This window comes from Filicampus tigris, chromosome 1 (genome assembly GCF_054856515.1).
Source record: "Filicampus tigris isolate MCC_2025a chromosome 1, RoL_Ftig_1.0, whole genome shotgun sequence".
NCBI lineage: Eukaryota > Metazoa > Chordata > Actinopteri > Syngnathiformes > Syngnathidae > Filicampus > Filicampus tigris.
The window spans coordinates 22394851-22417873 of record NC_141217.1 but is presented as its reverse complement, the minus strand read 5'-3'; the positions used below and the strand labels follow the sequence as shown (position 1 = coordinate 22417873).

The 23023-nt window shown below is 39.9% G+C and overlaps 2 protein-coding genes across 3 annotated transcripts; both read right to left on the bottom strand.

Moving 5' to 3' along the window:
- Positions 1-843: 843 nt before the first annotated feature.
- On the bottom strand, positions 844-14089 carry ifrd2 (interferon-related developmental regulator 2). 2 transcript variants are annotated; one of them, XM_086026805.1, is made up of 13 exons: positions 13406-14089; positions 10262-10318; positions 9262-9378; positions 8207-8291; positions 7993-8117; positions 7722-7879; positions 6804-6857; positions 6453-6631; positions 6208-6316; positions 4793-4927; positions 4362-4490; positions 3700-3792; positions 844-2284 (listed from the first exon to the last, which is right to left on the bottom strand). In XM_086026805.1, the coding sequence occupies exons 1-13, from the start codon at positions 13446-13448 to the stop codon at positions 2204-2206; spliced, it is 1365 nt and encodes a 454-aa protein (XP_085882931.1). In that variant the 5' UTR covers positions 13449-14089; the 3' UTR covers positions 844-2203. The 2 variants fall into 2 exon arrangements, with proteins under 2 accessions (XP_085882931.1, XP_085882938.1); XM_086026812.1 differs by lacking the exon at positions 10262-10318 and having other exon boundaries at positions 13406-14086.
- A 1021-nt stretch (positions 14090-15110) lies between these two features.
- On the bottom strand, positions 15111-23017 carry amt (aminomethyltransferase). The gene is made up of 9 exons (XM_086026826.1): positions 22731-23017; positions 20000-20167; positions 19824-19904; positions 18687-18818; positions 18496-18574; positions 18238-18383; positions 17662-17842; positions 17274-17429; positions 15111-16148 (listed from the first exon to the last, which is right to left on the bottom strand). Exons 1-9 carry the CDS (start codon positions 22845-22847, stop codon positions 15973-15975), a joined length of 1236 nt encoding a protein of 411 aa, XP_085882952.1. The 5' UTR covers positions 22848-23017; the 3' UTR covers positions 15111-15972.
- Positions 23018-23023: the final 6 nt, after the last annotated feature.

Here is a 23023-nt window from a genome sequence, read left to right as displayed (position 1 = left end):
GATGTGTTTGCTCTGTAACCAAGTCACTAGTGGTGCAACGGATCAAGCATCGTGGAATGGTTGGTGAAAAAAAAAAAAAACTTCGCGTGCACATTAAGGCAACGTGGTTAGTACGCATTCACTGTAATAACAGCAGAGGAAGTTGAAAAACCTCATGGATCACGTAAGTCTCATGTATGGGAGCATTTTAACTTAATTTGCCCTTCTCTTTTTAATGTACATCCGACTGTTCATTTTTTTCGCTACATTTCGCATAACTTACTGTTTTCCAACAAGGAACTAAACATTCACAAGCGTTTGATCCATGAATCTGCCATTTGAATTGGTAGTTAAAAAGTCATCATCATGCTGTTCACATTTTGACATTATGATCAAAAATGCCACCCAACAATGAGTGCCAGAGTGTCATCAGAAGGTTGAAACAGATATACACTGGAAGAGTCACAGAAAGGCATAGAAGTGGATGTAATTACAATTTTTTTTTTAAGTGAATTTTTCTGTCCAGTCCTAATTAGAGAGCGGCAAGTTATGCAAAACGATATTTAACAGTGGCAAGTTTAAAGTGCATTCAAAAAAATTGGTTCACCTGGAAATTGAACTGCTTTACAGGTTCACCCTGAAATTTTGCTCAAACCCCCAATATCACTTGTTAGTTTGTATGTCCATTCTGTGGCTTTACACATTTACAGTGTATATGCATCAATAAAGGATTATCTTATAAAATCTGCACTACCATGAACCGGTCCCTAGCGGAAAAAGGTTGGTGACTACTAATAGGTAGAACTTTGATTAATCTCCAAAATGTATCATTCCTGCCAAGAATGGAATGTTTTGAGAAAGCGGTCAATGCTCAAGACACCCCTTTAATGATTCAAGTAACACCAACCTGCAATAAAATAGACAACACAACAGCAATAAAATAACAATCTCATCTTCCCGTAGCTGTAAACAGTATCCTGCATTATAAGCTTCTTAACAGTACATCACACCGTTCTATGTTGTAATTAAATACAATTTTGAAATACAAATAGTTATAATCAGATGGTTAAAACTTCTTCCCCTTTTCAAAAAATGCATTCATACAAAAGGTGACAATCATTTGGTTTCAATTACACAGATACCGTTTTACCAGTGATGATTAAAACTCATATAAAGCATACTAACACCACACACACACTTTCTCTAGAGTTGCAATGTTTATAGAGTGTGGGTTTGGCAATATTATATTAGGTATATAATATGTAAAAAATATTTTCCAGCTTCTTTGTGGGTTTTCCTTGTCATAGAGGACAATGCAAAACATCCGGCCCAGGTTAGCTTTGTCTTTAGCACCAATCAGGCATTCAAGAACCACGACGTACAATAGGCTCGATGAAAAATGCAACAGAATTTTCCTTCCGTGAAATATACAGTGCATCCTGTACGTATCCACACAACTTTTAAGTTCCCACATTTTGTTACGTTACATCTTATTCCAAAACGCAATCACCCCCCGCCCCTCCCGCATCACCTAGATTAGAATCTGACTTGATTTCTGGAGGGATCTGAAAATGGCTGTACACCAACGCTCCCCAGGTTGAGAGGTGATGCGAAGTGGAATCGCCCAAACAATGCAGATAAAAGGTGTGCTAAGCTTGTGGCATCATATTCCGTTGTGAAAAGTGCATCAAGTAAGCACTGAGCAAAGATTGTGAGTACTTATGTAAATGTGATTTTTTCCCCCCACTTGTGAGGTGTTGTGTGTGTGTATAAATAACAAAAATAAATTCCTTGCATTTTAGAATAAGGCTGCATATGAAGAAATATGGATAAAATTCAGCGCTGTGAATATTGTCAGGATGACCAGTAAATGCTTGCTTTTTTACTGACATGATGAATAAAGCATCATATTACTTCTATTTCTCTTCTGAGTTGCATAGCATTCTGCATTCCAGTTAAATTTTGTTATATGACATGTACTAACAGTTAACACATATTAAATTCTTTATCTTATCTTTAAAAATGGTTCCTCTTTGTCCTAAGTAGGCAAAATATATTTTTCCTATGAGGGCAGCCCGAGCTTGAGTGTCAGCCATCAGGAAACTGGAGGACGAATCCATAGGTAAAACGTTTTGAGTCCAAACACTTATTAATTCATTAAGCCTGTGCGAGTCCATCTTGAAGGCAGTCGATTGGTGTTAAGTTTGTCAACCCCCCCACACCATCACATGACGTCGGCCCGTTTGTCCCGGACTTTGTTCCTCTGCTTCGTCCTGGCCTTGAAGGCAGCCGAGTTGAAAAGATGCTGGTAAAGGAAAAGATGAATTAGGCTGCAGTACAATGCAGTATAGGCTAGCTTACACTACAGGTCCAAACGCTTGATTCAGATTTAAGAATAAGAATAAGAATAAGAATGCCTTTATTGATCCCACAGTGGGGAAATTTTCATTGTTACAGTAGCAAAGATATAGGTCACACAGGGGCGGCGGCATAATGTGGCCATTAATGTATAACATTGACGGCAAACATTTAATGCCTGTAACTGATTATTTGGACAGCCAAATTGAATGTGCATTTTATACCCAATATAGCTGTGTTTACACTGACATAACACACAAAACAACGCACATGCGCAGACCCCCAAATTGTACGTACACTTAGTAATTGTACAAGCTTCAACACCATGCAGTGACAGCACATAAGTAAACAAATAATACATAATTAATAGTAGCAATTTGGATTAAAAACATTGTTGTTGATTTAAAATGGAAGTCAACCCAAAATAATTCTTTGCAATAATATGTACTATGTGCCTTCACTAGTCCAACACTGCATTCGGATTAATATTAAGTTACTGGAATTTGAGATACGCAGCAAAATCCACCCCTTTTTAGCCATCTCAGGGAGCGGCCATTTTGTCACTTTCCGTTGACTGAAAATGACATCGCAAATGCTCTGGGCTCAGGTGTTTTCTGAAGCTGAGACATGATTGGTCCTTATCCAAGCCCTGAGCAACTGCGATATCATTTTCAGTTGACAGCAAGTGACAAATGGCCGCCCCGAGATGGACAAAAACAGGTGGATTTTTTTACTGCTTAACTCATACTCCACATCCGCAATATTAAATCAGAATGCCGTGATTAGACTAGTGAAGGCATATAGAACATATTATTGCAAAGAATTATTTTGGGTTGACTTCCCCGTTAAATTCGGGTGACCTCCACATTACTCCCCTGGCCACCATCTGCAATTATTTTGCTTTTTTAATGGTGGGCATATTTCTAATGTGGGGACTGACCCGTACTATCAATTTGTGAAACGATAATAACACTGACCAAATTTGGATGTGAGGTTTCGGCTCCGACGTCAGCGATATTTAACTTGCACCCAATGATTTATAATTCTGAATCCAACCAATATTTTGGGAAAATACTTTTAAAGTTTCATAAAAAATGAGGGCATGCAACATGCCAGTTTGTTGCTGTTTAGCAAGCATCACTGGATTAACTCATATTTTCACTTGGGCAAAAAAAAAAAACTAAAGAGGCCGTCTCAACAAGGGGAAGAAGGGTGTGAGAACAGAGGAAGAATATGCACAGCAAGGTAAGTGGCCTCACATTCAAAGCATTAAGACTGCAGCAAGACAAAGACACATAATGCTTGATACTCAGCATTCATACAATAGAACATGACACCTAAGGTCGGAAGAAAGGCGTTTACCTTCTCAAATCGTGAAATCTTGTTGGCTTTGATGGTAGCGTCAAGGATGATAGGAGGGCCAAGACCAATGATGTCTCTCAAAAGTTGGTTGAACTGTAGCCAGACAACAGAAAACCCCCAAAATCCTTTAATGGAGTCACAAGAGTGCTGTTCCCAACTTAAAACATTTACATTCACAGTTTAGTCACTGTAGATACACAGAGTTTCCTAACATATTCACGTTTGGGTTTTGTCAAAATTGCCTACTTTCAGATTTTTTTTGTGGGGAATCTATCATCCATTAATTCTTTACAAAGTTATCCAAAGAAAGAACAGCAATGTCCTATATTGTGTCTATTGTGAACGCCAGGATTCACAGGTAGACTGCATTCAAATCTGCATTGAAGCAAACAAAACTCAATAATTCGACTTGCTTGAATGAATGACAAGTACTGAATTGCAATCAACGGAGTCAAACATTTAAGATTGAGAGATTTTGCTATGATTGTCACAATGTAAGAATAAGAATAAGAATGCCTTTATTGATCCCACAGTGGGGAAATTTTCAATCAGTGGATAAGAGAAAGCTATTACATGCATTTGCTGGTTACATTAATAGTGGGGTTTTTTCTCATTACAGAGCACAAAATACATTTCTATTGAACTATTTGTAATTTGCTGACCTGCAGATGGTGCCTGACACCAGACTCGAGGATCTCTTTGAAAGCGTCATAGATTCTTCGCCTCATCCAGCTGTCGATGTACATGCTCTCTACACCAAAACTGATCTTCTCTTCTGTGAAGTCCTCGTTCTGAAGGAGACACAACGGACCATCTAAAGCGTCACGAATACACCGGCAAATACATATAAAGGCCCATTAACTGTCTTCTCTCTAACAGTGGCTGAGGGCATTTAATTACTCAACTGCATATGGGGAGGTGCGGGGAGTTGATTCAGAATAATAATAAACAGCTGGGGTTTCAAACAAAATGAAAGACTTTATTTAAATGGCAAGACTCGAAGACTGATGAAGACACACAATGGTCTACTGGAACGCTAAATACCGGAAAAGATGGCATCCCCACACAGCGCAAGATGGCTGAAGGTGCCCACCTCGATGTAGTGGAGAACCTCTCGGAAGATAGAGCGCTGTTTCCTCCTGTCATTCTTGGCGCGATGTTTGTGGCTGTCAGTCGCTAAACTCTTGAGACTTTCACACAGACTTTCACCATCCTCCACCTCAAAGTCCTGCACGCAAACAAACAAACAAACAAACAAACAAACAAAAATGTCTTATACAAGTTTTTCAGCACACTACAGTGATGGTAAAGTCAATTTTTCAAATGAATATGCATGTGGTATTGTAGTTCATATTAAGAGATTATATTGAAAGACAACCTTTTTCATAACCGTTGAGGGAAAACATTTTATGAGGCACCACACTGAACAAATTCAAAATTGGATATAAAACATAACTGTTCAGTGGAGTAGGGGATTATTTTTGTTGATTATTTCAGTTTTACAATGTTTTCTTTTAATTAATTTCTTATAAGAGGCTTCCTTAGTTAATGTCCTCAAAGACATGTACTGCTTGCACTAACAACATGGCTGCGAGAGAAAAATCATTCAATTCAGGCTGCCACAATTGAATATTTTTAAAATCGATTATGATAGTGATTACTCATTGATTCATTGGATAACATTTTATTTTGCAATAATTATCTGAACATTTTATTGTAATTAGGGATGCTCCTATCGATCGGGCATCGATCATGATCGGTCGATTTTCGTGAAAAATTACGTGATGGGAACATTCGATCAAAGCCTTTTATTGCCGATCAAAACATCCGATCGCCCGCAGCTCATGCTTCGCAGCCTACAGCCGTGTTGCGTCCCTCCTCCTCTGCTCGCTGCGGAGGCGCGGCTGCTACGTTCACACCAACTGCGGTGGGAGCGTTTCTGGCGGCGCGTTTCAATTGGGGTCAATTTAGTTGGCGCGGGCGGGCGCGGTTGAGTACGGAGCGGTGCGAATGATGCGTTGAAGAGTGAAGCACCGAAAATCTGTCCATTCGCCCCATTCATCACGTATAAAACAAGTCAGCGTTTTTGCCATTCCGCCTCCCGGCAGCCAATCAGCATCGGGCATACTACGTCACACACAGCCAAACAGAGACAGAGCTCAAAGGTCCCCCGTACACTGCGGTGTGTGCGGTGCGTCACACACAGCCACTGTAAAAACTGTACTTCAAAAAATAAATAAATAAAAATGTCATGAAACCTGATCGGAACATCCCTAATTGTAATGTTTTTTTTTTTGTTTTTTTTTACCAATTATTGTAATTTGGTGGGAAAAAAAATAAGCAATGTCACACCAGAGTGGTTGATACTGTATGCAAAAACATTGTGGTGTAAGTTTTTTTTCAATATCAAATATGTGCCGTGGCTCAACAAAAGTTGGGAAACACTGGCCTACTCAACAGGTCCGATGTGTGTGTGCGGTGTGGGTATGTGTGCGTGTGTATACCTACCTCATTTATCTCACGTCCCAGCTCAACCAGCAGGGCAATGGTTTCTCCAACAGTGATCCTGTAACTGACGTCACTACTTTGCAGACAAGCTTGTAGCTTGGGAAGGTGACTGCAACACAGGATCATTTAGTTTGTGATAACTTTGTGATAATCGAAATACAAAAAAAAAAAAAAAATCCAAAACATTCATTGAAGTCTAAACCCTTTTGGCAGTGATTAAAGTGATTAGTTGTGTTTGGACTCACAGGTGCAGCAGGACAGAGAGTTTGGATGCAGGACACAGGGTGGCCAGCAGGGACCAGGCCTGCATGGCGGCGCTATGGAGACCTGGGCCGCCAGGTTTGGGTGTAGGCAGCGTTCCCTCTCTGTTGGGGTAGGAAGACATGAACACGCTCTCCAGGAGGGACAACGACTTGATCAAGTCCTAACAGAGTTCAAAGAGAAAAGAGCACAAAAAAAAAAGGTTGGTGTGTACAAAACAAAACACGCATTCCCAGTGACTAGCTGGAATTCCAGACATTTTGTACAAATAGGTCAAGTGCAGCTTTAGCTTTTTTTTTGGGCAGATTCAACCTTTTAAACAAAGCTGTTCTCACCTCTCCGTCTTCAGCAGCAGAGACATAGCAACACATCCCCAAAGCTCTGGCACACTGATGGGGACACAAGCAAAGAGTACTTATTAACAAGTAGATGTTGCAGTAGACTACAATCAAGGTAGAAAAAAATATTTTGCCCACCAGAAAGTATATGTTTTTATTGCTTTTTATTTATACATTCAGTTGCACTACACAAAAACTAAATACGAATGCATGTTTATAGAAAGACAATTGGAAGCCGGGAGATTACATTAACATATTTTTTTTGTGTTATAACTTAACACAAAGTCTGAAGCCCCTCGTGAGACATCTCTCTAAAACCTACGGTCGTCTTTGGAGTCACCCTTGAAAACATGACATTTTCGCCACCTACGAGATAATATCTCAGCCCCTGTAGCAGATAGAAACCTAATTCCAAAAGCATTTGAGAGCTTACATATGGCTTTCGCACAGGGACCAGTTTATTAATATTTACTGTTTCAGTGTAGTGACTACAACGCTTTGATCCTATTGGTATTTAATTTTTTAAAATCCAGTGGTAATTACCATGCTGCATTCTCTTACAAAGACGTTGAAATCGTCATTGTCTACAAACATATATCTTAACCATACATCACTTTTAGATGGTTTCACAGCTTTAAAGTCCGCGAGCGTGTCGTCTATCTCACTGCCGTGACTTATAGCAGAGCTAACGCGATCGACGGCGTCCGTCGAACTTAACTTTGAAGGTTTCTGTTTGCAATTTCTAATGTCAAAAAGTACAAAGGGTTGCAGAGTTGATATTTATTGTATTAAAAAAACAACAACAACAGAACGCGTATTTGTTTACATTTCTTTGAGTAATATCATGACAGTACCAATCATTGTGATATTATATATCCAACTAAAAGAGTGAGCGGTTTTCCCACGTTTACTCACACTCTGGCGTGCTGTCATACTGGCAGTGTTGTCAATCAGGATGCTGGTAAGGATGGGGCGCAGCATGTTGAGGCCCTCGGCCGCCTCGTCTCCTCCCCCCAACTGGATGCAGAGCAGGGTGAAGACGCTTGCTGCAGCGGCTTGCTCCTCCGCGCTGCCTGACCACGTGGCAGCGAACATTATTAATGTTTAACTGCGTATTTGTTTAGCGATAAGTGCAAGTGCTAAAATGATTGTAGGCAGAAAAGGCAGGTCTCGAACCTATAACTACCTTTTTTAAGGTTCCTCTCCAAGCAGTCGCTGACCGTGAAGCGTCTCTCCGTGAGGAAGTCGTACAACACTTTGGATGAGAAGGCCTGCCGCAACGACTCGAGGGCTGCGAGTCGAGTCTTTGCACTGAGCGAGAGACGAGAGCGGACAGGGAGGCATTTTAAGGGGCATCCCGACATTGTGGATTTTCATGGTGTGAACAAAAGGAGGCTCACCTCTTGTCCGTGAGGTTGTCAATGCACTGCTTGAGTTTATCTTCCGTTTCCTCTTGGGCAGTCTGTTCGTCAACCTGCTCCCCTCCTGCGTTTGGTCGTTTAGATGGATAAAGGAAATGAATTAGGGATGAGTCTTGAAATAAAGATGTGGAAAAATCCCAGGAAGTACAGGAGTTCTCAAACAGGGTCCACAGATTATTTACATGTTTGGTAAATGTTTCCAAGGCCCCCCCATTAGGCCCACAAGAATTATTATTATTATTTTTTTTTAACATTCCAACAAAGACAAAGAACGGACTTCCGGCCAACCGCGACAATCGAATCCCGCTGACGGAATTGACACAACTCGACATCATTCCTTAGCCCGCTGTTGCAACAAAAAGACATTTTCGCTCGCTGCTGACTCCCAAACAGAATTGTGGACAAAGTTCTGCTACCAATTCGCCGTTCTGTCAGTGGCTACGTTTACATGGACAAATTTATTCGGATTAAAAATGCTTCATGAACACACCCCATTTAGAATATTCTGACCCGATCAAGCCCATTCCAATCAAGATTTTATTCCGCACAAGACGGGCGGTTCAAGTTGATTGATAATGCGATTGGCGAGCATGAAAACGCAAATTTCGGAACAAACCGTCTTTACGGCTGTGACATCAGTACACACATTTCTGTTATTCCCGGAAGCTAGTAGAAGCAGAGCGAGCGAAGGACATGGCGGGCACAAGACTGAACTGGTACATTTGTAGCGCCATTAGGAAGTGTTAACTCAAAAGTTGCAGTGGTATTTTTAGTGTCCATGAAAACAGCGCATCCAATCATCATCTTTTTTTTTTTTTTAAAGAGACATTAGAGTGATCGAGCATTACAGCAGCTCGTGGACCCCCGGTATTTAATGCCATTACAATGAAAACGTTTAAAAAAAATAAAACAAAATCAGCTGACTTAATTTTCCTGATAATTCAACCAAGCAAAATAATGTAAATGGCCATCCCAAGGGGACAAGCTAACCTCTTGGCCTGACCTAGTAAACATGTTATATGTTGGTAGCCAACCTGTGCCCTCTTCTAGCACGGAGGTGCTTTCACTGGCACTGCTGTAGTGGCTGAGAACGTCCGACGTCAGCTCGTCGTCACTGGCTCCTGACTCCACCTTCACCCCATTTTTGACACCTAACAGGCAACACAAGAATAGGGATATAAAGAGCAGGTGTGGTGCTACTCCATACCCATGTCCAAAACAAAAAAAAAACAGACCTCGCACAGGCAAACATCTGGTTTGACCTTTGCTGAGTTCAGAGACATAAGTAGCATTACTAGCATATGAATTTTGGTTCAAGGGTACCCTCAAATATTATTTCCTATAATCATTAAAGCAGTAATAAATCTGGAGATACAGTCATTTAAATAATTCAATGGGTGAATGTTAGTAAATGAAGAATTGCCTCAAAGTGTAAAAGCAGACTGACAAAATGAAACAAAAAGGCTGTAAAACTACTCAGCTATCTGTTTTGGCCACCAATGTAAGGCATACCTGTGCACGTGTGTGCACGCGTGCGCAAAGCAAGCTAGCCCACAAGTTCCTGCTGGATCAGGACTTTCTACTGTTCAACATTCCGTGCGCACAATCCTCAATGGAATGCGTGTGAGCTCATGCTGCCAGGTCGCCAAGGTCAGGCAAGGTAATTCAGAGGTCACTGTGTAGGACGGCGTTCAGTGCACTTTAACTTTTTGGGGGGTGAAGCTGTGCTGTATTGCCATTGAAACACGGGTCTGTGCGATTAACCAATTAATTGGAGTGGAGCTCTGGGTGTTTTTCTTTGCGGCTTCTGTCGTTCAAAGCGCACCCTTGCTGACACGCACTGCTTGCACTACATGGATGCGAACAGATAGAAACTTGTTTTAGTTAGCGACTTTTCCTACTACTTTAGCGACTATTTTTCCAAAATGTGACAACCGAGTTAAATTTCCGCTAAGAAAGTGGTGCTCAAGAGACGGAAAGAGAAAGTCCTCGAAGGCGACGCAGTGGGGGCAAGGGTCACAGGAGTTACGGTACCTTTCAGTGAGGCTTTAGCCGTCAACTGCAGCTGTAGAACATCCTGACGAAGAGATCCTGGAGATGATGTATGGATGAAGGAATGAACGAAGTAAATAGAGGATGTGGTGGTTGGGGGAGATAAGGGAACGGAACGTGTAAGAAAATGGTGTAAAAGAATGATCGTGATGGGGAAAAAAAAAAAAAAAGAAAGTGAGGCTTTAGCAAAGCACAAGTATACTGCACGTCTTTCTCTGATTGGTTGTTTATTCTCGGGTGCAGTGGTTTCTTGCAAATGGCACAAGAGGGGGCCAGAGAGGCTATTTATTCACAGACCATATTTATCATGTACTACTGCCAGGTCGTAATGACAGTTTCAACAAATATGACCCAAAGTGATTCTTTTGGAAATTGCAGACTTTCCCTTTTAAGAGAACAATTTGCTGATGGGTTGTGTTACTTTGCAAAGTCATACCTTATTCCTGGCCTGGAATGCATATGCAGTGTTTTCAGTCATTATTGCAGGTCAGTCTGACACCCATTCATTGAGACAACATTGCCGTCTATACATGAAACTGATGTACCCTTTTTAAATGCATATATGGCAATAGGATGACATTATAGTGGATCCCTTTAACTCATTCACTGCCAGACATTTTCAGACCCTGAAAATGTGAAAAGAATATAAATAAATTCCTGGGATAGAATGGCTGGACTGTGAAAAGACAAGTAAATGCATCAATGGCAGTGAATGAGTTAAAGACCTAGAGTTAAGTAATTTCAGAAAATGCCAAATGAAATCTAAGTGAAGTAATTAAATATACAAAAAATAAAGCATGAAAAAAAAAAAAGATTTCTATTTCGTATATTTGACAAAGTAACTGTTTTTCCATAGTGAGAGCCTGGTGAGCTCAAAACCGGAAGTGCCATGTCATTAGATGGACAACCACAGCCGCGCTAAACGTGTACAAAGCCACTCAGAAACGGACTCAGAAAGCGAACTGACATTAGAAGAATGGTAAGATAATTAGGCTACAATTATTAGCCTAGCATTATTGTTTGAAATTTGATGCTGTGCCGTGCTGTAAATTACGCACGATGAGATTACCTATTTGTTCCATATATTCTGCTAGCACTGAGAGCGAAAAACGCGCTAAGAATGGCAACGAGCAGCAAACGTGACAGTAAACAATGCAGTACGTACAATGGATGACAGGCGACTCAATCTCTTCTAGTGACGTAACTCGCCGAAGATCACTGGAGATTGTTGAACATTTGCATTTTCATTGTTACGCGCATTTCTATGGGTCTAATTATGAATCTATCTAGGTGGTTTGTGTCATAAAAACTAACGAAAGTATGCTTAAAATAGTTTTAGCCGTAAGTATTACTCAAAAGATGGTTGGCTAAGTTTACTTCACACTAGGTCTTCAAATGTTTACAAAGTACTATGATCACCAAGTGATGTAATTGCAAATACAGAAGCAGATAAATCCAAATGATACTCCAGTTTCCTCTCACATGCCCAAAACATGTGCGTTACGTTTTCTGAATTGGTGACAGCTGAGAACGGATAAATGGTTGACTATTTATATGTGCCCTACAATTGGCTGGCGACCAGTCCAGGGCATACAGCACCTCCCGTACAAAGTCAGCTGGGATAGACTCCAGCTCACATGAGACCCTACTGAGGATAAGCACGATAGCACATGTATCGATTAGGCATTAGGGTTGATACTAGGGCTGCTCGATTATGAAAAAAATATTAATCACGATTATTTGGTTATAATTGAAATTACGATTATTCAAATGATCATTGATTTTTTGGGTACAAAACAAGAAAATGTCTAAATGTAAAAAATATAAAGACAAATACATTTATTTGAAACATTATGGAAGCTCCCTCTGGACCAAACAAAATTTATCAAATTTGTTATTATAAAATAAAAAAGGTGCAAATATAGAAAATATATATTAATAATCGTCTTTTACGATTACGCCAATTTTGTAATCGTGGAGTGTAATAATCGTAATTGAATTTCGATTAATCGCACAACCCTACATTCTGCTGTGTCATATGTGTGAAAACTCAAGATGTGTGTGCCAAAGAGCCACGTCAGTGCGCAAATGATGAGGATGCACATGTGACAACCAGAGTGCACACTCAGAACACACGTGACCATGTTAGACGCACACCAGTGGGAACCTTATTTACACGGTTTTATTTTCATAACCGTGCACAACTATAAATAGAGCACTAGTTCCAGTGGTGGGAAGTAATGAAGTACAAATACTTTGTTACTGTACTTAAGTCAACTTTTCAAAGATCTGTGATTTACTGCAGTATTTTCCTGACGACATTTTACTTTTATTTCCTACAGTTGGTAATACATACCTGTAATTATCACTTCTTACTTTGTCAAATCAGGTTGGTTTGTTTTTCACCCTTGTCGGATGACGACGTGACGTGAAAAAAGATGTAAATAGGCAAATATATAGGCAACCGAAGTAGAGATCTCGATTGACTGAGATGATTTAAAATTTGTTTTAAAAAAGTACCAAGAGTAACATGAGGGAACATTAACGGCTATGATGGGTTAATGTAAAATATTCAACATACATGCAATGTTGGATCATGTCGGCCCCAAGTATGATTTGTGGCAAATCAAAACTTTAATGAGTTCACTAGCACTATGTAATTATGCGATCTTTTCCAAGTTGTCAAAATGGATATTGTAAACGTTCACTTTTTGGGGGGTATGTGTGGGGGTACTTAAGTGCATATCATAGTCTGTACTTTTTTACTTGAGAAATTAAATCAGTACTACTAGTACTTCTACACGAGTACATAACTTAACTTTGAGTACTTTTGCCACCTGTGACTATAAATAAAAATAAAAGTTGGCGTACAAACACATTGTTTCGCACGCATAGTTGCCCAACTGGAAAACTGACAATAACTGTGCAAAAATAGGAAAGATTTTAACTCTAATTGGAGGGAGTAACTTTGCTCAAGTTAGCATAGCAGCAAGCCATGTGGCAAATCAAAATCAGTGACTAACTTCAACCATTAAATCGGCGTATTAATAGTGTCATGCAGTCACCGTCCAGTTATGATCTACCTGGGGGAAAATTGAATTAGGCTATTGTTGTGCGCACACTTACCGGCTTTAGAGGAGCCCCGTTTCCCTTTTTTACTTCGCGGCATGGCGAGCAGCAGGCTTAGCCAGGTGAGGCTAGCTAACGTTAGCCCACTTTCACGTTGTCCGACTTAAAATCTCCTCTCAGCTCTACAATCGGCGTGGAGGCATCTGGGTTTCTTTCCACGATGACAATGAAAAATAAAAACGACAAATTCCCCTGCGACACTGTAGTTGTGACGAGTTGGCTAATGTTAACTGGCGACCCCTGCCAACATCAACAACCGCCCCCAACTCGACGCTTACTTCCACCCGGGAATGTGATCTTGTCCACAGGTGACAAATCCACTAGCCTTCACGGTTGTTATCGGTGTATTATCTATGCTTGTCGCCGGGAATTCTGTACGTAACACCAGGTTGGCACAGTGAGCATTTGTCAAAGAGTTTGGGGAGGAGTTTGAAACACGCTGCAGTCGCGAGGTCCACCATCTTCCTTTCCTCTCACAGCAGAGAGCACGCCGGCTGTCGGGGTTGCCAGGTTAGCGTGGTGAAGGGTGCCAGCTCCGACTCACACGATCCCACTTTCCGACAAAGGTTTGAGCAAAACAAAAAACAAAAAAATCAAGCAGTGGAATCGTTCACTCTTTCACTACTCCCTAGAATCACCATAAAATGATTTTCATACGGAGGACTATTAAGTTATCTCACCGGTGAAATGAATAGTTTTCTAACATTACGAGGGCGTGGCGTTACGAACGTCACTACTGTTCCATAAATATAACGTCCTGTATTGACGTCAGGTAGTGGAACTTAACGGGTATCCAAAAAAACGTTTTATTTTATTTATTTATTTATTTTTAACGCAAAATTATTTATTTTAAATCATCCCATTAAAAAAATACATAAGTGTACTAAACTATTCTACATCTTTTTACAGTCAATATTTTAAATGATTTGTTAAATATAATTACTAAATAAGTTCACAATAAAAACAAAACTTTATGTAAAGTAATTTGTAGATGTTTCCCTTTTTCAAAATAACTTTCCTGTTATACCTGTTCAAAAGAAATGAAATTAAAAAAATATTCCCAAAAACGGAAAAATAACCTCAGTAAAACAGAAACAAAAATCAATAAAACAGAAAACATTTTTTTTTTCCTATATGGAGAGCAGTGCTCAAACTGTCCATGTTACAGTGTCTTACAGTAATATTAAATAAACCGCTGCTTTTTTTTTTTTTTTTTTTTATGAAACCTTGGGCCTACTATAGTTCAATGTTGGTCATGGTAGTAGTACTTGGAGAGCTAAGTTTTTTTGTGGGGTTTGGGGTAATACGGTCTATAAAGTTTGAGAACCACTGGACATTGCGTCTGTCAGTTTCTAGCAAAGCTATGTTTATCCAGACATCCAAGTTGTTCATGAGAATCATATTAAACCCACAAATTGCTATTTTGTGTCTACAAATTAGCATGTTGTGTGTACATTATATCTACATTGTGGCCACAACTTAAAAAAAAGTTCCCATGGCATGTCTGAAGCTCCATAAATTCTGGACTAACCTTGAACATTAATACCAAAAACAAAGTCGTTTAATTGATGTGTGAAATACAAGCATTTTGGAGATAAAGATATAAATCATCTTTAATAAAGTGAAATATTTTACAGATTAGGTTTTCAAGTAAAGATTCACATCTACAGGACAAGAGAGTGGACAAAAATGTTCAAAAAAATGACATCAGTAGTTTTCTTCTTTAATACAAAAAACACACGAAAGGACTCTTGTTTCTTAAGTTAGTAATGAACGTGTCAAGTGATGTAGCACTATCATATTCAAAACACGAGTAGACATTTGGTCTGCAAAAAAATATTTGTGATCATCAGAAAATGATTAGGCTTTTTCATTCAACCTATGGTCATACGGTAGATTAGTGCACGCTACATTGTCATTTCAAGGATATTTCGACAATTAAATTAAAAAAAATCACAGTGATCTGATACAGGAAAAAACAGGACACTTTTTGATAAAAGAGTACCAGTTTCAGCAATTGGCAGTGTTTAGGCTATCATAGTAGTGGTAGATTAGTCCACCAGTTGTAAACCTGTGAGAACTACGCTGTTCTGTTTTTATCAAAAGAGGATAAGACGATGTTAGGAAAAGAGAAGGTGCTTTGAATTAAAAACAAGATACGGCCCCCATCACCTTAAAGGATGCTGATTGGTCCATCAATTATTCAAGTTTGACAAATGGTAATGAGACTTAAATTTGCACCAATAACTCACCACTGCAGCTGGTTTGTTATTTAGTAGGATAACACAATAATTACCTAATAAATAAAGTCTAGCATTATTTACAAAGCAGGCCTCATTGGTCAATATGAGATGTAGTATGGTCACTGTCCAATGAAAAGTATAATTGTGATAAAAAAAATAAAAAAAATAAAATTAAATTTAAAAAAAGACCTTTTGCTGCATTGCAGAGGAATACTCACAACATTTGGAGATACAAGCTTTCATTGGCCAGCTGACATGGAAAACTATAGAGGGAAGGTTATGAGTTCACAAGTAAGTGACGTGCATGTAGGAATGTTGCTCCTATCCTGAATAGTAATTGGTCGGGACGAAGGGCATCTTGCACACGGTGGCGGCCACTGCTTTTTTCCTGACCTCCACCTGAATTGCTGTTCCGTTCTTTGTGAAGGCAGCGTCCACGTAACCCATGGCGACATTTTTTTTCAAACATGGGGAGGGGCAGCCACTGGTCACCTCACCTAAGGACAGAATTAAAGGCTGCTATTACACTGCATGGTTCAAGTGACAACTTTTGTTTTTACTTTAATTTGCCCCCAAGTGTCACATTTCAGATACCCATCATGGAAGTGTGAAGGGGAAAAAAAGCAGATCAGATATTGTCAGACTGCCATTGGGCATAACTCCAAATGTGGAGAAAAAAACAATACAGGTCTGACATCTGCCATGTGAGTACAGCATAACAGTACACCTCATTAATGCAAGCTTAACATCATTGAAATAAGCTAATTAGTGATGTATACGTCATACACACATGCATCCGCTCAAGCGACACTTCATTAAACACCCACAGTAAATCTGAATAATAGCACAGAAATGAAGCATAAACAATTATCTAAACATGCAATGTTAGAATTTTTGGGTGTGGCAGTTTCTGGTATTTGCAAAAGATGCTGCCGCACAGGCCGGCGTTTTTAGGGGGATGGCAACATGGACAAAAAAATGCTACGTCAAATGGCTTTGTATTGGCATCATGAAATATAAATCATTGCCATTTGTATGGGGAATTTGCGCCCCCTTGCGGAGGGATAAGGTGTCTTTCAAGGATTTTGCTAATAAATGCTGGAGAGGTCTTATCAATGTTAAGTGTATGACAGCTACATTTTTTGGAAGATCTTTGTAATTTAGGGAGGAGTTAAGTTGAACGCATTGTTGGTAGCGACTGTTGTGGCTTTATGTATTGTTCTTGCTTTGCTGAGTGGTTAAATAAAAACGTCAGCTAACCACTGATGGAGGCCCCATGATTGCTTGACAATTGACATTTACAAGTTGTAATGTTTTCGATTTTTTTCGGTTCAAATGAATTGGAAGTATAAAAAAAAAAAAAGAAAAAAAAAAAAAAGAACGTATCACCCAAAGCAATACTGTACTCGATACTTGTCTAACTTCTTTACACTTGCATGAAAATCGACTATCCTAAAAAAATACTTGAAACATAACCTGTACAGTACAGTATTTGAGAAGGTCAACTTCTTCAATTGCTCTCATTTTATATGAAGAATTTGAAATCCAAACATATCAAAGGTCAAACAACCTCCTGGATTGTATCGGGTTTGACTTCCGAGGCAGCAAATTTGTTTTCTGACCTATGACTTTTCCATCCGGACTGAGGATGGGTGTGTGTTGTCTGACGGGGGGCCCGGTAGACACCAGGCCGACTCTCTTCTTGGTGGTCTTCGCCTTGATCTGAGGAACAATGATGTCGGCACCAGGGAAGTCCTTGGCCTGACGTCGACGCTTTCCTGCACGTCACATGAAATTCACATTTTGAACACGGCAGGGGACATAATTCAGGATTACGCTCCAGACACACAACATTACCGAAACTCTCTCACATGCACACATTAAGTGTCTTTGGGTTCCTTGAAAGGCGCAATATAAATTTAAGATGTTATATTAATATTACTAAAATGCTTGCACAAGTCGGACATACACAAGTGCCAGACTTTAGCAACCATTTGATTAAAGGCTCACCTATTGTCCAAACTAGAGTGGCCTCCACGGGCGTGGTGTTCTCGTCTATGTCGTTGCCATAGAGACAAAGTCCCGCCTCCAGTCGCAGGCTGTCCCTGGCCCCCAGGCCGGCCATCTTGACCTCGCTGTGCGCCAGCAGCCTCTCAGTCAGCTCCACCACTCTGGATTGGGGAACAGAGATCTGGCAAGCACACAGCAAGCGATTTCCCTTTAACTTTTGCAATGTTCACGTCAAGTGAAGATATGAAGTCATGTTTCACAATGTACAGTTTTTTTTATATGATGGTACTTTTTCATGCATCCTGTATGCTAGAAATGACCATCCAATTCTGTCAAAATCGGTGAAACTGGACTCTGAGACTTTTTTTCTCCAAATTTTTCAGTGGGACTACTGTGTGAATTTCGGGCGCTTGTGTTGGGACCCCTAAAATACAAAAGGTTTTACCATGATACATGTGCTTTCAAAAACTGGCAATATTTCAGACATTTTTGCATCCGCAATTTAAAGTGTGTTACTGATTATTGTTTTTTTTTTTTTTATTTATTTGACAGCAAAGCATCAAGGGGTGCACTTACCTCCACCCCGTCCTCTCCAGTGTATCCACATCGGGTAATCCTGCAGCCAGGAATACCAAAGACAGTGGCCAGGGCAGAAGTCATGAAAGGCAGCTTGCTGAGGTCCTCCTTCAAGCCCTCCTGCAGTACCTGAGACATGGACGGACCTGAACTTGCAAAACAGACAGCCGGGAATCACAAACGACATGAAAGAGGAACCCAATGCTGAGCCAATGAAAAAAAACCAAAAAAACAAAACATGTCCAATGAATATCTCACCTTGTAACGCAATCAGCGCTTCGTCAAGGAACTCCAGATCCACGTCTGAGCCTGACGCCTTGAACTCTGCAAGTCTGGCCTGGCGGTAATACAAAAACACAAATTTTAGTTTTGTTGGAAAAGTAACATCAATGAATTAATAACACATTTTTTAAATCTCCCAATCTTGTCATGGTCCACTCGTTACTCACCTTCATGTGAGCAGAATCTTTGTCTGCACAGCCAGCGTTGGAGACCACGTAGAGATAGCCCTGATCTGTCTTTGTTACTATGAGGTCATCAATGATCCCCCCCTGATCATTAGTGAAGAGGGACAGCGTACCCTGGAAATAAGAGACACGAGCACCACGTCAGCTTTCAAAAGGAAAATCATCAACACAGTGAGAGAACCAAATGAAGGTTTTTCCAGTGGTGGAAAATAATTGGGATGGGGGGGGGGGGGTCAAATCGGGTAAGACACAAAAATGTCTGCCTAAAAACGATAATTAAAAAAAAAAATTCAAAGCATATTTGCGACACCCGGAGCCATGTTTGGGTTCCAGCAACAAATGTCGGCCTTCAATGGAGTAATGCACAAAATTAAAAAGATGCCAAATGTTTGGGGTCACTTTGAAATAAAAACTGACAAAAATAAAGTAATCAATGGAATTTTCAAGGAATATTCAGGATAATCGATTCTAAAAAGATTGGTCAGTGATGGGCCTAAAATAATTACCAGTAAATTTATAAACAAGATTTTTCCTGCATACAAAATGTGAAGGCAGCTACCTCCATTTTACAGCAGGCCACCTCCAGCTCTAAAACCTCCAACATCATGAAAACTTTCAGGTTGTGGATTTTCAAAGAGGTAAATTGTAAAGAAAGAATAAAGAACAAATTCCGAAGGATTACTGTTATATTCGAGCAAAGCCTGCATCATTTAAGTAAAAGAGGAAAAAGTGATGTTGAAATCATTATAGGTTATGGGTCATGTGAGGATCGGGATTTGGACCCATACGCAGACCTGACATGGAAGTTGTAGAGTAAAAAGTCTTTATTAACGAAAATACAAAGTAGACAGAGAGCTGAACGGATAGATGGAAAGACCAAGATCAAAATTGAGCGTTTAGTTGGTCGCACTTTGTAGTCGGAAATGCAAATGGAAGCCTGTTTAAAATCGGACCGGCCCAAAGGTGGGTACTATTTTGTACAGCTGGAAAAAATGGCGGATAAACGACCAGCAGAAGGACTGCATTTTTTTTGGTAAAATTCCCAGCTCTGCGAAATAGTTGTTTCACAAGTAAACATAACGTAAAACAAAAATAAAAAACGTTATGTGTTAATCTCACCTGGTTGTCTTTAAGTTCTGAGATATCCGCCACCACAAGAGACTCCATGAACCTGATCCTGTCTTTGCCGTGGACTTTGGTCTAAGAAAAACAACATAAAAGGGATGCAGTTAGTTGTAGGTCTAAATAAATGGAGTGAGTGCCTTGGGTGGAGGTCGCCCGTGTTGGCGTCTCACCTGCAGCATGTGACTGACGTCGAAGATGGCACAGTGCTCTCTGGTGTGCATGTGAGAGCTGATGTGACTGTCTTTGTACTGCACAGGCATACTCCAGCCTGCAAACTCCACCATCTTCCCTCCATGTGCCCTGTGGAAGTCAAACAGTTGCGTCTTCTTCAAGGCGGCCTGGGGGGGGAGAGAAAAGGGACAAGTAGGCAGTATGCCGACTGGAGGTTACAGCCAGTAAAAAAAACTGACATACACTATTTTTATTATGAACCACAAAAGGAGAGCACTTGTTAGCTTGCGTCACATTACGAGAGGATATTACGAGAGGATATTGGAGTTAAGTGACAAAAGCAATGAAGTCATTACAAAAATGCAAGCTACTAGGATGGCTGTCACTTAGGACGTGGTGATGGTGGTGCTTTTTTAATTGGCTGTCACTAAATGACGTTGCTTCTAGGCAACACACAGTGAAAAGACTACAACTCCCCCCATTCATTGTTATATTGACAAAGGAAATGTTATTGAAATGTAAAACGTTATATTGTGTGAATGAAAAAAAAAAAAACCTCCCAAAAATATATATATATTAAAAAAAAACGACCACACCTTCCAGATGTCTGTTCTCCTGGCTAACACCCTGCTGTTAGACCGAAATAAATATAAATACATTCAAAATCAACACAGAAAGCTCATGTATTAAATTAATTGACATTTTCGCTATAACAATAGTTAGTTTTGTAAACGTAAATTGTATAGTTTCTGTTAGTTTTTATATATATATTTTAAAGCACTTTCATTTTTATTTTATTTCATAAACTATTCTTTTCCCCCAATTTTTTTATTATTTTGTAAATTTTCTTGAACTCAAATAGCCTTAGACCTCAATCACCCTAACATGCATGTTTTTGGAATGTGGGAGAAAACTACACCGGAGTACTCGGCGAAAACCCAGGCAAGCACGGGAAGAGAACGCAAACAGGCCAAAGCCCAGATTCAAACCTCAAAGTTGTGAACCAAATGTGCCAACCACTTGTACGCTATGGTGCTGCCCTGTAATCATGTAATTCAATTAATCATTTATTTCCCTACCATTTCATAGCTCAATCTGTTTAAATGCTCTCAAACGAAAACAGCTCAGTGAACCTGAATTTCAATACTATATTGATGACCACATAGTGGTTAAAAAATGCAGTGTATTACGTCAAACATGAATTTTCAAATGCACAACTCACCACGCAGCAACAGCCAAATGACATTAGTGTTTGACCTTTGGAATGGGAGCGGAACGTAGGGCTTATCAGTGTACAAGCAGCGGTGCTTTGTGGAATGGAAGTTTGCACTTTAAGTGAGATTCAATATCTTTTTTTTTTTTAACAGAAGTCCAAGGTCAGCTGGTCATTTAGGAAAGCAGTGGTGTAGGCTTTAACTCCACAACACTTAGGACTTAGATAAAGTGAGATAAACGGCACAAATAAGAATTAATGATTAGCACCATGATGAATGAATGATGACGACAGCACATTTGTAAAGCCTCATGTGAATATTGAACAATGGAGATGGCGTTAAAGTGCTAATGGAATATCAGTCAGTTGTTTTTAATTGAAATAACATTATATAAATCATGGATGGATGGATAACATACACATGGAAGCAGGGCAGACTAATGGGCACAGATGCTCATATCTACATGAACACTCCACTGCTCTTAGTCACTCAGGGATGACGACTCATCTAATCAGATGTGTGCAAATGACTTATTTTTTTTAAATTTACTATTGATTAAATATTCATCTTAATTTAATTACTCATTCATCCATTTTCCACAGCACTATTCTTGTTCGGCCAATTGCAGAGACAGCCATTCATTTACACTCAAATTCAGACATTTCAGAGTCTTCAATGAACTTATTTTGGGGAATGTGGGAGGAAGCTGTATTAACCATTTGATTTAATGAGATTTCATTTGCATTTTCAACAAGCTGTTGTTGAAAACGGTGATTAAACAACAAGAAGTCATAAAACATTATTGTTTTCACATTGGGTGAATTGTGAAAAGTGGAAAATTCATCTCATGCGTTGGATACATGCATGTGACAGGAGTCACAAGATGAGCAAACATAATTCAATACTGCTCTGGAAAAAAATAATAATAAAAGATCACTGCATAATGATCATGGAAAAAAATAATAATAAAAGATCACTGCATAATGATCATTTTCTCTTATTTTTCCATTAGTTGTCGTTTCATTGTATGGGGCACTGGAAACAACACCCGAATTCCAAATTCAAATGTACTTATTTAAGAGGATTTAAACATGGGAAATTGCAGAAATTCAGGTATTTCTGGATGTTTGCTCCAGTGTAGTGAATTTATATGTGTGTATGCAAGTGAATAATTCGCAAAAACTCGCACATCACTACGACTACACATCAAAGGGGCTCTTCGGTTACCTAGTCAGGAACGCGGCCGTCTACCCTTCATCATCTAATCATTAGCCGACATTAAGGCCCTAGTAGTCATTAATTACAAAAATATTTGTAGGAAAACACACCTCGTAGCAATGAATACAAAACAATCTCTAAGTAGTCCAGTGAGCTCTGTGACAACTTAGTTCATTGGACGCCGTCCGTAACCTCGTATGTCGGAAGTGAGGACACAATGTACCATGAGGGTATTTAGAACCCGTGAATTCAAAAGACTCATTCAGTATTGTATTTTTTCTACTAGTGTTCACCATACCTCTGCACTTGATGAAGCGCCTCGTTGCTGCGACTCTCTGGCCGCACATCCCGCCGCCCGCAGACGAGCTTCCCCGCAAGCACGCCGCCCGACCCCGACCGACAAGCGAGCCCACATGACGACAAAGTGCCGCTAGAGTGTGTCGCGTCACACGCTCGCTCGCCGCTCCTTCGAGTAGGAAAGACGTGAGCTGCTTATGGTTGTTGCTCAACACTTTTTGGACCTCGCACTCATGATACGTTTCTGAGTTTCTGCTTCCCTGGTCAAAACACGCGCAATGCCTTGTGGGAGTT